The sequence below is a fragment of the Rutilus rutilus genome (genome assembly GCF_951802725.1).
Source record: "Rutilus rutilus genome assembly, chromosome: 21".
NCBI lineage: Eukaryota > Metazoa > Chordata > Actinopteri > Cypriniformes > Leuciscidae > Rutilus > Rutilus rutilus.
Window position 1 is genome coordinate 23750852 of NC_140226.1, and position 18403 is coordinate 23769254.

Consider the following 18403-nt stretch of genomic DNA (forward strand, 5'->3'; position numbering starts at 1 on the left):
TATATGTACCAAGGATTTAAATAAACAAATAGCCTTCAATTTGCTTCAATTTGAAAAAAAAAAAAGACTTGGTTTGTACTAGTTTAGTTCACAGAAACTAAATAAATACACATTAAAATACATTTTATGGTAAAGTCTGCAAAAGTAAAGTACTTTGTGATATACTTATGACACATTAAATACATATTATAAATGTGACTGCATAATGAGTCTTATGAGTCTGCATAAATTAGCCTGTTGTAATGGGTGTGTCAGTCAACAGGAAATAACCTAAAAACACGAATAATTACATTCAAACAAACATTCATTTGCCCTACGTATAAAGTTTGGTTATTTGATGCAAAAATTACGTTTACCAAGTTAGAACAGAGCTGCTTTCCACATGATAAAGCCTCCAGTTCACTCAAATCAGTTCCCGCTCATAATTAGAATGGACTCGTGCACTTCACTTCCTTCACACTGCGCGTGACTGACGAGCACTCGCTCTCCCCGCGCGCACATGGACCTTTCCGTTGTCATGGACACCTTTAAACTTCCGGAAACATGGCGAGACTTGTGAAACTTTACTGTCAAGTTGATAACGTCAAAATGCAATATTTCATCAGAAACAGGTAAATAAAGCAAATTATTCAGTTCTCTACATTTGAAAACTGTCTTGTTGTGTTGTATCAGTCGATGCAGGCGGGAAAGAAGTTCCTTCTTCACAGCTGTTTTTTAGATAAGAATAACAAAGACACATACTGGAGATAAGATAACACATTAATTCGGTGAACTCACTGAAAGCCTCTCATGTTAACGTACAGGATTGCGGAGGAAAACAGACAGAAAGAGAATGAGGCTGCAGTCAGAATTCAGAGCTGGTTCCGGGGCTGCCAGGTGAGGGCATACCTCAGGTAAGGCAGCTTTTGTGATCTCATTTTCATTTGACAATATGATCAGGTTGTTAGCGTGTACAAACAAAGAATTAACTCTTTCAGTTCAGGTTTAACGTTACTTATTTATTTGTTTGTTTGTTTAGAGGGAAAATAAGTGGCAGTCATGTTTCAGTTAATTCCCGTTTAACTTATTTATTCATTCATTCTATTTTATGTAACGTTAAGTTATTTATTTATTTATTTTTAAAGTATACAACCTGAGGACAGTCAATTTAAATAGAGTGCAACAATATTGTCCGGAATTTAAAAATCCCATTCATTTTCTACTTACGGGAGTTGATTTTTAACAATAACGTAAACCTTTAAAAGAAAAACAGAACTAGTGTAAGCTATGAGGTTGTTAATCAATGGTAAATGCTTTTGTTGAAGCGATCAGCCCTCATTATTTGAACTTATTTTTTAAATAATCACATTTAACAGTGGAATTCTTGGTGAAAAACTACCAATGTTTCTGCCAAAGGAAATCTCCACCAATCAGGAAATCGAAACAAACAAATTGCATCTCTTGCAACTCTTTAGCGACCACCGATTCCCATGAAGCGCTGCAAATGATGAAATCAAGTCAACATCCCTATATGCCATCAAAAATCATCATGAAATAAAACATTCGAACAATTTTTATTTTATGGAATAATGCAGTATTATAAGTTATTTATCCCTCCACGGCATTATTTGTTAAAAATGCATGTGCCCTCGTAATCTTTAATCAAAATAGCTTCCCCTCCCTCTTGCAGCGACATCTCTTCTCTTCTCTTCTCTTCTCTTCTCTTCTCTTCTCTTCTCTTCTCTTCTCTTCTCTTCTCTTCTCTTCTCTTCTCTGATGATGTGTTTACTGGAGCGAGGGCAGGACAACCTGTCACTCACTTGAGTTCACAGCAATAGCAAACCACAACCATCCAATCAATTCCTGATGGACAAAATCAAGTCCCACCCTACATTTTTTTCCTTGCTCCAGAAGCTGTTTCACTCGGATATACGTCACAATAGGGAAGATAAGACTATTGCAACTTCAATTTTACATTTACATTTATGCATTCGGCAATTTCATGCCGACTTTAAATATTTTTGCATGTGTATGCATATTTTACAATAAATGTAAAATATACTGTTTCTTTTTACATAATCAACATATTTAAATCAATCATTTTACATGTATCCATTGTTTTTAGTTTATGGGATTGTAGTTATTTCCCTTATTAAAGCCATTAAGTCTTTTACCTTTGTCTTTATGTCTGATTTTAAATACTCTTTAGCTTCAGTTTGTAATATTATGATTCAACTTGTAGCTGGTTTGTGTGGTTCATGAATAATAACTCTTTAGTGAAGAATTGAAAAAAAGATCCCTTTGGGAAAAATGTTTCCGGATCAAGGCCACTAATAAAGTTGATGGGCACTGTTGCACTCTATAGGCGTGACACTTTTGGGATCCATATTGTATAGGGTAGACAGATGTCTTAATGAGGACAGGCGTATGATTCTATATTCTCAGCATATACCTGTAAGTGGTTGCTGAAGCCTAAATCTAATGCATTTGGTCTTTAAATGCAAGAATTAGCCAGTGCACAGGGCGCTACAGTGTGTAACCTCAACATATTTCTGTGCAGTGAGCAGACAAACTCCCAGACAGTAGGTTAATTTAGATTACTTTAGTTAATTGATCAATGTGTTAAGTGGCTAATTAAGCGCAATCTAGGCTTCTTGAGTGCGGCTCCAGGGTTGCCACCGTCCCTATACGCATTGATTTTTTTGAGTTATAAATGGCCTTTTGGAAATTGATGGCCATGTTGAGTTCAGAGTTGCCATAGACATGCATTTAGAGGGTGGTTAATGATGAATGCAAATGTACAGTTGTCCAAGAAAGACCTACCCTGGACAGGCAGAGAGAGAAAAAAGGGGACTTTTTGATTGAATCAGTTTGAAAAAAGGAATGAAGTTTTGATTTAATCAGTTTGAAAGTACAGAAGTATAATTACACCTTGTTGTGTGTTGTTTTATTTTTCAGTCACCTGCATAAAAACGCAACATTAATACAAAAAATATGGCGTGGTTTCACTGCTCGGGTGCTTTTCAGACAAAGGGTAAAGGTAAGTTGTGGAGACATGTAATATTGATTATGTTATGATAACCCTCATTAACATTTAGCAGTTAACAGGCATGCCATGACTTATATACATATGGCGTAAGTTTGTAATTTGACAATTCGTATTGATTTCCAATGGAATGCTTTTATCTCGTCCATGTTTTAAAAGTGCTGACATATTAGTGCTCATTTTCCCTTCTTCATTTTTAAATAAAACCTAAGGGTTTCGTGGTAATAGATTTTACATAAGACTTAATTGATCAGGAAAATGTTGTTGTTGTTTTTTTTTCTTTTTTTTTTTGCTGTATGTTCAGTCATGACCTACAATTGGTTGCCTAATATTTTGTCTTTCTAAAATGCAAAATACTTTTTTTTTTTTACAAAACTTCCAGGAAATCCATGGAAAATTCTGCTTGAGATGAGGAGTGAGACAATAAATCATGGCCTCTTATTTTTTCTTTAAAAAAGGAAGAAGGCTTATTTTGTGTCTGATTTCTTGTCATTTGTAATCAAAAATATGTATGTCTTTCCTCTACCATCATATAGAGCAGTTCATTTTTTATTGTGTCCCCATTGAGTGAATCATTTGTGTCTTGTGTCTTGTGAATATTCCTCACCATGTTTAGTCGGTCCATCCTCGGCTGCATTCCATTGATTATCAAACTCAGCAAAGAGCATTTTACCTTCATACATCTCCATTAGTTACCAGCCTGACTTTCATAGATTTTCCTAGCCATGTCTGCATTATGTATTAAGAACAGGCACTTCCCTTCGATACAAAGTATGACTTGCCAGTCCACCCTCTTATCTGCTGCTGCTTCTCCATGACTTTTATGTATTATGTATAAAGAGGATTTTATTCCTCGCATGTTAGGAAAACATCAGAGGGCCCAGTCACAATGTAATGCTATCTCCCTCTCTTCACAGACAGCATATTTTATCATGAAGATGAATTTCTACAATAAGATGGCTGTCAAGGTAAATATTTCTCTTGCTGTTTAGTCAGTGAAAAGTCAGTGGGTCACACATTTGATTTGAATAAAAACCTGTAAACAGATTTTACTGGTGTTTGATAACTGCATTGAAATCTAAAGTGAAAGTGGTTCACAAAATCAAAATATGCTGAAATATATTAAAGGTTTTTGAGTGTTTTTAAAATTACTTTTTATATATTTTTTGACATGTGACATGTTTCTATAGCTATTATATATATTTACAATATATAAATATAATATAAAGAGATATTTACTTGAATTGAATTTTTTACTTTTAATACTTTAATCCAGCAAAGATGCATTAAATTGTTCAAAAGTGACAGTAAAGACCTTTACATTGTTTTCTATTTTAAATAAATGCTGTTCTTTTGAACTTTCTATGCATCAGAGAATCCTGAAAAAGATGTATCAGGGTTTCCACAAAATATGCAGCTCAACTTGTCTTAACATTGATAATAAGACATTTTCTTGAGCACTAAATCAGCATATTAGAATGATTTCTGGAGGATCATGTGACATTAAAATCAGGAGTAATGATGCAGAAAATTCCATTTTAAAATATATTGAAATAGAAAACAGTTATTTTAAATTGTAATAATATTACACAATATTTCAGTTTTTACTGTATATTTGATCAAATAATGCAGCCTTGGTGAGCATTCTTAACTTAACCATACTGGCAAGTTAAAGGGATACTCTACTTTTTTTGGAAATAGGCTCATTTTACAACTCCTCCAGAGTTAAACAGTTGAGTTTTACCGTTTTCGAATCCATTCAGCCGATCTCCGGGTCTGGCGGTACCACTTTTAGCATAGCTTAGCATAGATCATTGAATCAGACAAGACCATTAGCATCTCTCTCAAAAAAATGACCAAAGAGTTTAGATATTTTTCCTATTTAAAACTTGACTCTTCTGTAGTTACATCGTGTACTAAGACCGACGGAAAATGTAAAGTTCTAGGCTGATATGGCTAGGAACTATACTCTCATTCCTGCGTAATAATCAAGAAACTTTGCTGCCGCACCATGAGTGCAGCAGGCGTAATGATATGACGCAGCGCCTGAAAATAGTCCCCAGCTCAGTAACTTCCAACGTGACCGGGACTAAGTTTGTCTAACCTATTAGACCTATTTTCAGGCGCTGCGTCATATCATTACGCCTGCTGCACTCAAGTTTCTTGATTATTACGCAGGAATGAGAGTATAGTTCCTAGCCATATCAGCCTAGAAAATCGCAACTTTACATTTTCCGTCGGTCTTAGTACACGATGTAACTACAGAAAAGTTTTAAATAGGTAAAATATCGAAACTCTTTGGTCATTTTTTTGAGAGAGATGCTAATGGTCTTGTCCGATTCAATGATCTATGCTAAGCTATGCTAAAAGTGGTACCGCCAGACCCGGAGATCGGCTGAATGGATTCGAAAACGGTAAAACTCAACTGTTTAACTCTGGGGGAGTTGTAAAATGAGCCTATTTCTAAAAAAAAGTGGAGTATCCCTTTAACTGAAGTCAAATCCAAATATGAAAGAATTTGCTATCATATTTTCTCATCTTTTATAAGGCCTAAGTTGCAAAAAGGTAGCAATATCAATCTTGCATGTTCTGTTTCACAGCCTATAAATCAAACACGTTTATATATGAGTGATACATTGGCACTTTTATAGAGCTATTGGTATGTATAGAAGCTTTAGTTTTACAATTGTTTTTCCATGAGGTGAAACTTTTAAAGAATTTTATAAGTCTTACAAAATTTCATAGCTTATTGAAGGATGTCGCATTTCTGTGGAGGATTGCATATTTTTACTGTGATGATTGGACATCACAAGAAATTTGAACCAAGAAAGTGATTTATACGCAAATATTTGGTGTCAAATCTAGGGCCCACCCTGCATTCTTCACTACCACTTTGGTTATGTGAGTCTAATTTGAAACATGAAGCTTGACCTGTTCTCAGGGGTCACAGAATATGAGACTAAAGGTCCTGTCACCACTTAGACACAAACAGAAGTTGCTCAACAGGACAGACAGCTTTTATAGTCCTTGTAAAAGATAGAGTGCTATGTCCGGGAAGCACCGGTAATGTAAAAATCTGCTGAAGGAAAAAAAGAAAGGGCGACTGTGAAAACAGTCAATGAAGGATCAGTTTCAAGCATAGACTGGGTGTGTTGGATGGAAAAGTTAAAGTTTGGAAAGCTTCATGGGAATGTATGCATGATTTTTTCTAATGAATGTCACTTTATACAATTGTGGTCATAAGTTTACATACTCCTTGCAGAATCTGCAAGAAAACAAGGTCATTGCTCCTCCTAACCCTTGCCCAATAAAGCTGAAAACAACAACCATTGAAGCTTCAGTGTTGCACTTCTTTTTAGTCATTTCCTTTATCCTATAAAGTGTTTATCACACTCTTTACCAAAAGCCTTTTAATAGAAATCAGTGTTTACAAGGGAGGCCGGATTTGTATTAGATCTAATTGAGCAATATGCATCATTGATTTTACTAGTCTAAGAGGTCACAAAGAACTCAGAATCCAAGCTTGCAATTACTTTATTTAAAATTATCTATTGACTACTGATCAATGGCAATTCTTGTTTTGTTTAGTTTTTGCCTTATTATTTTTTTTCTCTTTTACCTGCTATTGTTTAAGCACCTAATTAGCCTGAAGGACATCTGTCCTTTTTGTTTTGGGTCCTCAGTGGTGCTGTCATCACGGTGGCACTAGCTAGCACTCTCATTCTTCATGGAGTGACAATGACTGCAAGCTCGAAAGAGACAGGGAACTTCTTTAATTTGCTCTGACTTTGATTTGTCTTTTAACTTCTAAATACTTTTTGCAATTCCAAATAAAACTACATTTCCTACTTTTTATCAGCCATACAGTGGAATAGTAAAGGCAACAAAATAATAATCAGGTACATGTATTCATAATCAGAACTCACCCTTCTTTTGCAGATACAGCAGAGATGGCGGGGCTATTGTGTGAGGAAGTATGTACACAATTATTATGCACGCAAGAGATATTTGGAGGGATTGACAAGGAAGAATGAGCACATCAGGTAAGAAGAATTAAAATTAAATTTTTATTTACACTGCTCCAAATAAAGCACATAGCATTACGTTAAACTAGTGTTCACAGATGACCATTGTCTGAAATTCTTGCAAAGACAAAGGAATGTCATGCCTTTAACGGCATGTTTGAGACATATACATTAGCAGCATGTCATGCATAAATCGCCTCTGGTTACTTGAAAATGAATAACTTTATGAAATTTAAAATTAGCCTCTGATTTGCGTGTGCCCCCACATTTATAAAAAAAAAATCATGCTTCGGGGGCCGAAGGAAGATGCCATCTTTTACTTTTGATAAAAACAAAGTCACTTTTTTTAATGTGACCAATATATTTTGTGGGAAAATATCTTAAGGGTTTAGCTAAAATTAAATGTAAATCTGTTAAGTGCTCCTTGGATCACTGACTCCCAACACCCTGCCCCCTCCCTCCGTCTCCCTACTCCAGCCTCTCTTTAAGTGGGAATGTTCTCTTTTAATGGGGTTTCTCACCTTTGAATCACGTTAACACATTGCATTTCTCTATAAAAACACTGGACCATCATGTACTACACTGTCTTAAATGTTGGAAACTTTTAACCGTTTCGGGGGTGGCCAAAATGTAGTGTGATTGTCATGATCAACCATTAATGAGTTTTACAGTATGCAGTTGATTGACAACTGATTAACAAAAGTCTAAAATTCAGACTGTAAATTTTAACTTTTTGTATAATGAAAATGTTAACTTAATTTCATATGGGCAGATCAAAAATTATATTGGCTCATTTGATAATCTCAGAAATTCCCAAATATTCTCAGATTAATCCACCTGTTTAGTATTAAACAAAGTCAAAGTTGCTTCTTGTTGTGTAAAAAAACATAGGAATAGTCAGTCTTGTCTCAGTAAGTTTTGGATATCTGTCCAGCTGTGTTTTACTAACAACATCACATTTTTTAATTGTCTGTACTTTCTCTCTCTCTCTCTCATTCTCTTCCTCTCTCTCTATCCGTCGGTAGACCCTGTCTGTTAGTGCATTAATTAGTTGTTTATGGAATGCTTCTGAGGTCATGATGAATCAGTCATAGATGTGAAGTGAAAGATCACTGCGCTGATTCTGACAATCTGTTCCACGTTGGGCTCAGGATCACCCACTGACTGATTAGTCACCCCTCAAAGGTCTCAGTGCCAGGATTTTAATCCGTACAGCTCCGGCGCTTGAATAAATTATTCAAAATTTTCCTAATGGTTCCCATTTAGCACAAGCAGACCAACCCGGCATGCCAATGATAGGAGGCCAGCGACTGCCCATGTCAGGACGGCCCCTCTCTCTCATTCTCTCTCCCTGCCAGCAGTGAAGGATCCCCCTACTCCCAATGCAAAACGATCTGTGTCGTTTCATTAGCTCTAGCCTGATGACAAGGCCCGCTATGTTCCAGTGTCCATCTTCATTCAGTTGTCCTTCTCTGCATACCTTAATGAAGTCAAGACCTGAGTTCACCGCGGCAATTCCACAGCAAGAGTTTGTGCAATGTAACAATTTATCACTTGTCAAGAAGACACTTAAAGTTCCAGCACTTAATAAGGGCTTCCTCTGGGCTTGAGTAATTAGAACTGAGCGGCTTGCATATTTACTAAATGTGGAGTGTCATTGCCACCATGGCCTATTGCCTGCATGAATTATTTCTCTATCTGTAATAAACAGCTGGGTAATTATTACTGCCATAATCAGATAAATTTCTCTCTGTAATGTTTGAGCATGGCAAATCTTTAACTCTTTGGAAGCACAGGGGGAATTTATGGACTCCCATTGCTCAGGCTACTTTTTCCGCTCTCGTGTCCCTTTCAAGGACATCTGTGAAACTCACTCCTTAACTGCAGGCCTTATTACATTTTTTTTTCTTAATAAACATTTCATAGTATTTAGGGCAGGTCTTTTATCAAAGCAAGACTCCAAAATACACAGGCCATGCTATGCATATGCTTAATCACACAAATTACTGCATTCATTACAGAGAAGGATACCAAATCCCATTTTATGGGCAAATTGATCTTGATATTTTCCACCTTAAAAGCATTTAAATTCTCCTAATTAATCATATTTTGTTGTTTTTTTGTGTGTGTGTTTTCATTTATTTATTTTTTAACTCGTAGTAGGTGGCTTTTGCTGGTCTTTGCATATTTTTTAATTAAACTACAGTAAGTGAACATTTGAGAATTTATAGATAATACTGAAATTCCATTATGACAAATGTCAAAAAGCACTCTGGTAATACTAATTATACTTAATATGCGGCTTCATATTCATATACTTCATATGCTAGCATATTGAAAAAATAACAAGTAAAAAAATAATAACTGATGGGGGTAAGCGATATTTGGAAAACGCTGTTTGGAAGTTAGTCGGACCGGCACACGAACAAACAACAACAAATGTGTCTAGCCAATCAGCATTAGGGATAATGACGGTGATAATACGGTCAATCACCGTATGACGGTGGAGGAGAGAGAATGAGCAAGAGGGAGATTTGAAGAAAGATTGCAGAAATAGAGATGAGACACAATACAAAAGAGAAAAGCTTAGTAGATATATATTAGAATATATTAGATAATATTAGAAAAGCTTTCCAGCGCTGGAGAGAGCTAAGAGCTATTTTTGTTGTGCTTCTGCTATGATAAACAGACATCCACTCTTGGATTGCGTGCGTAACTCAGGCCAGCTAGTGAGAGTCACGCTTACGATTGCTAGAGAATGCAGTGTTTAGCGTCATTGTTAGTGCACTCGCCTCGCATGCCCGTGATCGGGGTTCGATGCTGACTCCGCGCAGGCCGGTTAGGATTGGCGGGTGAGTTTTGGAGGCGGAGCAAGGAAGAGAGGGGTGTGTTTGTTTGGGTTGATTTCAAATATCAACAATGTCCAACAGCGTTTTTTGAAATATTGCTTACCCCACCTTTAAGGTAACTAAAAGGATAGACTGAAGTCTGCTGTAAACGTCCTGTATTTTTGACTGCATACTACATGCCTAGCTGTTGCTAGGTAAGGGTGATTAGCACCTGGTGGATTGGTGGATTCTACAGTAAGTGGATGCAATTCAGTGGGCCCAGGGTGCTTATAGCGATTGTGTTGTGTAAGGACACACAAAGGTCATCTGTGTTAGCTGCTCCCATGTCTCCCTACTGGCCCATCAACACTAATGAGGTTTATGTGTTACCCCAGCCTTCTCTTAGACACAGATCGAGATCCCCTTCCACGGTTACAAATCTATTTGGCTTTTGTCCACTGCAGTGCAATTAATAATAAGCGAGAGATATAGGTTGGCAAAGGTCACACAGACAGCGTGATGCCAAGCGAAAGAAACCGAGGCTGGTCAGAAAGCGTTTGAACATTGTGACCTCAGATCACAATAGAAAACACACTCACAGCCCAAACTACTCTGCGTATTTGATTTATTTGGTGATTTACTTTTACGGAGAGAAAATGGGAGAGAAAAATCCATCAGGAAAAGTGAGGTAATCAGTATACAGAGCAAAATAATTAAAAGGAAGTATTTTGTGCATGTTCATTATTATATATTTTTTATTAATTTGTTTATTAATTTATTTGCTACATAGGCTTTCGAGGCCTTGCAATATTCCAAACCGTATGCATAGTGCATACCATGCCTAACAATACCCTTTGGTCATGATTCCTAATGTATTATCATACATACAACAGAAATACTGTTTTGCAAAGTTTCACTGGAATCCATACTGTCAAACTATTATTTTGTCAGTAAAGCTGTTCTCTTGAACAATCCACAAGTGTATTGAACATTGTCTGATGTCTTGGGACTAAGACAAGAATTTACAGAAATACTGTGGGTTGGAAAAACTGTGGGTTTATTTGTACTGTTCTGCTTCTCAGGAGAGACCTAGAGGAATTTGCAGAGCTCCAGAGAAAAGAGAGAGAACGGATCACTCTGGAAAAAGAGGAGCAAAGGAAAACCATCCAGGCTCAAAGACTCCACTTCCTCCTGAGCACTAAACAGGTCAGTGCCGAATCAATGAGATGGACAAGCTTGTATATCCTGCTTACATACTGTATATTTGCATTTATTTGAGGTCACAGAATCAAAAGGAACTGTGCCAGTGTGGAGTATGAAGACCAGGCTCCTAACTGCTGCAATCATTTGCTGATATATATATTCTTTTCAGAAATCCCTCTGGCTATAATGTGTCTTAATAATTATGATGAAGTGCTCTGGCCGTTGTTGATTCAGCAGCAGTGTGGGGTGTGCAGATATTTCATTTTGCCGCCTCTCCTTCATGCTTTTATGGTCATCACAGCCTCCTGTGGCCACTCCACTCATGCCATGTTCCTGCTCTGGTCACTGGACGCTTAGTGCCAGCCACACCACGAACAGGGCAAGAGGACATTACCGCCAGCTGCCTGCAGTCTGAGGAAGGAAATCAAGAAATAATACACATCAGCTAATGGCTAATGGACAACAGATGCGAGGGACCACATGCTAGTTAAAATATGCTTTAAAAGGAGATAAGGATAAAATATGGGTGTGTGGGCTCTGGGCTGAGGTTTTACTGGTTACTGTGTACTTTTTTTCCTGTGCCCCATTGAATGAAAATATTTAGAATAGTCAGATTTACAAATTCTTTTGTTCTCCGCTCACTCGCACCAGCTCTGGTTGATGTGATTGGTTAAAAGTTTGGGTCAGTAAGTTTATTATGTTTTTTGAAAGAACTCTCTTATGCTCATTACATTTATTTTACATATAATACATTTTTTCAGGATTCCTTAATTAATAGAAAATTCAAAAGAACAGCATTCATTTTAACTGTCACTTTTTATCAGTTGAATGCATCCTTGGTGAATAAAAGTATTCATAATTGTTTTAATCTTTTTTACCCAAACTTTTGATCAATAGTTTAAATTATATTATATTATAGGGGGGCCTCTGCATATGTAAACGTTAAAAATATAGCGCATATGACCATGCACATTATTCATCCTAATAAGGACAGTCATTTAAACCACAAACCTCAATCTCAGACTTGTCAGTTGCAGGAATGGTTTAACTCTCTTCTTAGCTTTCTTACTTTCTCTCAGTTTATCTCAAGTCTAACTCTGCTCTCCCCCTCCCTGATTTTCTCATTCTCACTCTGTGTCTCTATGCTGGGCAACTTATGTTCCCACAGTCTGACCTTGTCTCCGTGAAATGGATGGGTCTCCCATGGTTCATCGTTAACCAGAGAAAATTCCGCTGGACAAAAGTGGCTGCGCTGACATAGATGTAGTTCCTCGGTACGAGGGTCAACATCATTGCTCTTTTCCTGTAAGTCCGAGGCAAGTTGGGATTTTGTGGTGTACCCCCCACCATGTGACACCCAAAGCTACACTATCCAAACCGGCGCAGGAGCCTTACTGAGGCATATTACCTGTGAAAGCTATTAGCATATAGTAACAAAGCTTTAAAAAAAGTCCGCTGCTAATTAAGCACATATGAGGAAGCGTCTGATTAGAGACTAATTATTCTAGCTGTTATTCCTCAGGCCAAACCAAGAACCACTGAAGTGCTACAGTAAGATCAGACAGCTCATAGTTAGCTAGCAGACATTTACGCTAGCAGACATGACACATGCCAGAGTGATGGATGTGTGTCCATTCAGGGGAGGTGACAAGTATAATTGTTTTGCTGTGGTCGACCGCATAAAGTGGGTTCCTTTTCCTGAAAGCTAAATGTGTTTTGCTGTGGGTTTTGCATGGATACCTATGATGAGAGGTACAATGGAAGCTGTTAGCAGTCCATTGCTAGCAAATGAGTTATTAAAGGGGGCATGAGGATGTGTTTGGAGGTTTGCTCTGCAAAGTTTAAGAGCAATCATATAGAGAAACATATTTTCTCTTCATTATGCTAACAGAAGCATAACATTGTTTTGTTCACCTTGCTTATCCAAACAACACCCTTTTTTGTGTTTGTGTGCTCATCTTAGTGTCCAGGTGTTTTCAATTCACCGTTCAAAGAAGAGCCTGATGAGATGGAGCTGAGACTGAGAAAAGTAAAACCGCTTCTGGCGCGATCGGCTCCCAAAGAGAGGAAGACCCCTAATATAATTCCTGATCTGTCCAATCTGATGCCAAACAGAGAGCGTCTACCACCCATTCACAAAAAGCCACAGGTGAGATCATGCCCAATATTTATTTATAGGAAATAGTCACGCTAAAATTCTAAATCTTTTTCTCACCCTCATGTTATTCTAAAAATGTATGACTTTCTTTCTTCAAGCTTCAGAAGGGGTGCAAAATCATTCAAAAAGCAGTCCATATGACTTGTGTGCTTTATTCCAAAACCTCTACCCCCCGGTTTCACAGACAAGGCATAAGCTAGTCCCAGACTTAAACGCATGTTTGAACTGTTTAACTGAAAGCAACTTGCACTGACATGTCTTAAAATATGTCAGTGTCATTTATTGTTTTTTTTTATACTGTTTATGTACTGTTTTTATAAGTTACTTAAATATCCTAATTGAACTAAGGCCTAATCCTGACTTAACCTAAGCCCTGTCTGTGAAACCAGGCCAATATTATTGAACAAAAATATATTACATTGGTTTTACTGGGGTGGAGGAAGTTTCATTTTCAGGTGTCCGGTCACTAATGACCGCGAAGATAACAAGTGTGACTCCCAAATGAGGAGCACCAGAGGGTTAATGAATCAGTAGATCAAGTTTATAAAACCATTTTGAAAGATTAGTTCATGAATCATACTTAACTGATCATAATTAACTGAACTCTCATATGACTTCGTAAGACTTGGAATATAGTGCACAAATTGTATGAACCACTTTTGTGATACTTTTATGGTGCTTTTTTCTTGTTCGAAACTTGAAAGCTCCAGTCCCCATTTATGGTAACTGCATGGAAAAGAGCAACCAGGACATTCTATAAAATCTTTATTTTGTCACATGGGTTTGGATTTGGAGTAAATAATGACAGAATTTTTATTTTTGGTGAACTATTGCTATATTGTGCTTAAATTCAGGGAAAGATAAATTATTATTTTTCTACATGTAGTTTGTTTAATGTAATGTTGTTAATGGAACTTTTATTTGTCTTTAAGCAAACTCACACTAAAACCTTCATTTATATTCATATATTCATCACCACCCGTTACTAGGATATTATATCAACTTAGAGTATTTGTTGATGTCCCTCCTGACTATTCCAATGAAATGGCCTCAAAAAGATGACAGAGTGTGGTGACAATTAACAAAAGAGATCCTGAGATAACTATGATTAAAGCCAGGATTTATTGCCACTGTGTGATCATTTAGAAAAACTTGCTGTAAAAATGGAATAATATCATTAAACGTGCCTCCCTACTCGCCTGAATACCGCCAAAGCATTTAGACAGCCAGATAACCGGTGATAAGCACACCTGTCAACCAAAGCCCCTTTATTCCATGGATCCCATTAAGGGACTCTCAGCAAGGGAATACCGCAACATGTAAAGGTGCCCCGATAAAGAATATCTTTAAGTACTTCCAAATCTACCATGTCATCTTGTCCAGCTGTGAGGGAGATTTGATGATACGTATTTGCCATTTGTGTTATTTACGGTCCATGACTTTTATGGTAACTGGTTCATATTATTGGTTTCTATTAATGTAAAACATAAGTGAGCAGAAATGAAGCGTGAGTCATTTCTTTTTATTAGAGCCCGAGTTCTTCTCCCTGGGCTGGCTTTTCACTCCAGCTGGGCCCAGTTAGTCTGAATTCATTAAAAAAAACTGCCACATCTTTCACACAATGTGCAATAGATGAAGATGCATTATTTATCTACATTTTGCCCTTACAAAGACCCCAGAATAAGCACCCACCCTCAAACCTCTCCTCCCCTCCCCTTCCCTCATGCCATCTCTCTCTCTCTCTCTCCCAATTATTTGTGGACTGAGGTGGAGCCCCCTCCCTAGGCATCTCTCCCTGTGTGATAAGCATCTGCGAGTGATAGATTGATTATGTGTATTGTTAGGGGAAGTAAGGGGATTGGTCAGTGCCAGGTGCTGATCTGGTCTTGATAGTATCAAGGGCATGGAATGTTGCGCCAGCATGAATTAAAAGCAGCAATGTCTGAAGGTCACATTTAAACTAACAGCAACCAAAACAATAAGTTATGCATGTGGAGCCACAAGTGTTTTTACGCCAGTTCAAAAAGTATATAGCATAACTTTCTATTTGGGAAACTAAACACATTTGAAAACTTGTGTATCAACGTGTCAGTTTTTTTTGTTTTCAAAATAAATTATGTTTGTGATACAATACCATACCTGTCCAAAATGAATGCCATACCATGGTAATTCTATTAATTTTGGACAGGTAACATGATATTGTTTGCTTACCATAATCATATGCCATGGTTTTTACTTTATACTACAAGGTACTTTTTATTAGCATTGTTGAATGTATCCATAATAGTGGTTAAAGTGGTTTGGTGACACGGTTAAGAAGCCAAGCCAAACTTTATTTTTTAGAGCATGTGTAAGCCAACAGAAGTTGACCTAAAGTGTTTTACAAAAAAAAAATATATATATATATATTCAGATTTCACTTTAAGCAATTGAGAACATATAGACCATAGACATAAAGATCAGTTAAAATATATTCTGATTATTGTGGTACGATATCATATGCATTATTTACACATACATTTGTATTTCATGTTGATTTCATTTTATGAATAAAAGCCATAATTGTCCAGATTGAGAATTTATTGCAGGTCAGTTGAATCATTTTAACTGATTCAATTAAATTGTTAGAGATAAATGAACAACAAACTCTAGAAAAAAATGCCCTCATAAGAGTAAAAATATCCCTGAAAATAAACTACTGGGGTATCATTTATTTTCTTAATAAAAAGACAATTTTGACATGGCTATTCTATGTTAGCATGTATATGTGGTAGTGAAATCTAGTGCATTTACTTGAAATCTCTTCCACCTTGGCCTCTACAGGGCCTTCACTGTATGGTCAACGTATCATTATCAGCTCTGGTCAGGTGTGTTAATGTCTTAGATGAAAAGACTGGGGCTTTCGAGGGTCCATCTGGCCGTCCACAGAGGCCTCATCAATAATGAGGCGGGCGGGTTTGGGCAATAAAACATTTACCTTATCCCCCGTACCTGTCAGGGGCCCTTTCGCCCAGCTCTGGAAGTGCAGCAGCAGCGGCAGCGGCCCCTGGAGCCAAGCCTGCGCGTGGCCACATCCATCACTGCCCTGGAGGAGGCCAGAGAGGAGCTCAAACGCCAGGAGTGGAGGACTCGCGTCATCGACCAGACGTAAGTTACACACACACAAGTGCATGTACACATCCCTAGAAGCTGCACTTGAGATTGTGTGAAATGCTTGTATGTATTGATTTGTAGCAATGGAACATATTCTGTAGCAGATAATGAAGTGTAAATTAAGTGTACAAGGTCTCAATAAGATCCAAAAAGTGTTTTGACACTTGTAAGTGTGGCTTGAAGGGAAATTCTGTCATCATTTACTCACCTTCATGGCATCTGTGGAACACAAAAAACAAAATCATTTTTTAGAGAAAAAAAAAGTCAGTGGCGTTCTAGACAATGCTGACGTTCATTTATATGGACAAAAATAGTTTTCTAAAAACATTCTTCAAAATATCATCTTTTGTGTTCCTCACAAGGAACATACTGGTTTGGAACAACATGAAGGTCAGTAAATAATTTTTCTTTTTTGGTGAGCTATACCTTTAAGTAACACATAAAAACACATGAATAGCATTGCATGCTTAAGTGTCCAAATACTTTCTGGAGCCACTGTATATCTTATCTCTGTACAGTAAATTTACACTGCATTATCAAGTAGGGTTAGGGTTCATTTAGATTTTTGGGTGAACTTAAGTGTCCAAATACTTTTTAGGCCACTGTAGATGTTAATGAACCTAAAATTATGTTTCCAAGTGTAATAGTGTAAACTGTTGAGTGCTCGGACTCTATATGTGACATTGTGTAGATGCACATTAATCACACTAAAGAAGCCCCACGCTTTATTCTCTCAAAGTTTGAAGCAGATGGTAAAATCTCAAGTGGGGTTAGTTGCTAAATAAGTTAACAAACAACAGCAACTAATAATAGCCCTATACTGTTTCATCCCTGCTGATACATAATTAGCATTATTAGTCTTCTCTGTTATATAATTATTGAAGCAGATTACCATAATAAATACTGTATTATTTTTTTACGTTACTTCAGTGCCATCTCTTTTTTTAAAACCCTTCCGTTTTATTTTAATTACAAGCTCAATGTGCAATGTTTTTTAATCATGTTTAATTTTTTTTCTTCTTGCTCCGACTTTAAACAGTAAATTAGCTAACCCCATTAACACAGAATACCCCAAACAGGCTGTAATAGGAGAGGTGGTTACTGTGTAAATCGTATTATACATGTGGTGTCTGCAGGGCATGGCGAAGCATGATTAGAGTCTTTTTGATCCAGGATCCTACTCTCGTTTCACTAATTTCCTCTGAAATGTTTCAAAGAGCCACCAAAATGTTGCTGCTCCTTTTTTTTTCCCACCGCCAGCTTAATTTCAGTCCTAGTGATGTCTCCTCAGCCTCCGATGCAGATAATGCTGGGATGGATTACCATGATTTAGAGAAAAAAACAGCTCCATAGTGGACTAAATTAGTTTGACAGAGAATTTAAGTTCTTGGACTATGAAGCGTTTATTGATATTTAAAAATATTTAAAATAGGATCGTTGAGAACTACACTAAAATGTTTTGTCAGGTAAACTAATAATATGCTTCATGTGGTAAATAAAATTAGGTTGCACAAACAAAAATGAACTTTTTAAAAAATAAATTTGAATTACTTTTGAATTACCATTTCTTGGAGTGATTTATAAAAGCTATCGTTCTTTCATTCATTCTTTCATTCATTCATTTAATATTTTATTTGATTCTGTTTAAAAGTGTTTCCATGCAGTTTGGTTTACAAATGTGCAAGAGAAAGACTGAATACATACATCTATACATATTTTTCTCTCCCCCTGCTTCTTCTCTGTTCTTTCATTTTACTTCCTCTTGCACTCCCCCTTTTCCTGTTTCGGTGGCCTCCTAGGGTGTTGTCACTGGGCATTGGTCTGCACTGCCAAAAGATCCCCTGCGAGAAGTCAAACTTTCCTTAATGGCTTTCAATGAATAAAAACTACCCTATTAAAATGCAATTCAGTGGCAATGAAAGCAGTAAGTGAAACAGCCGGCAAGCAGCAGAAGCGTTGTGTATTCTGGGACATTGGGGCCACATTAATTTTTGCTCTGTGATGTCCGTCC

The 18403-nt window shown here is 37.1% G+C and overlaps 1 protein-coding gene across 1 annotated transcript in view; it reads left to right on the forward strand.

The window, feature by feature from the left end:
- Positions 1–413: 413 nt before the first annotated feature.
- The window catches only part of spata17 (spermatogenesis associated 17), a 29609-nt gene continuing 11619 nt past the window's right edge, over positions 414–18403 (forward strand). Inside the window, exons 1-8 of the mRNA XM_084394323.1 lie at positions 414–611; positions 804–893; positions 2938–3019; positions 3943–3993; positions 6965–7068; positions 10961–11084; positions 13045–13230; positions 16238–16386. Coding sequence (XP_084250449.1) covers positions 544–611; positions 804–893; positions 2938–3019; positions 3943–3993; positions 6965–7068; positions 10961–11084; positions 13045–13230; positions 16238–16386 — 854 coding nt within the window. The 5' untranslated portion in view covers positions 414–543. The remainder of the gene's footprint in view (positions 612–803; positions 894–2937; positions 3020–3942; positions 3994–6964; positions 7069–10960; positions 11085–13044; positions 13231–16237; positions 16387–18403) is intronic.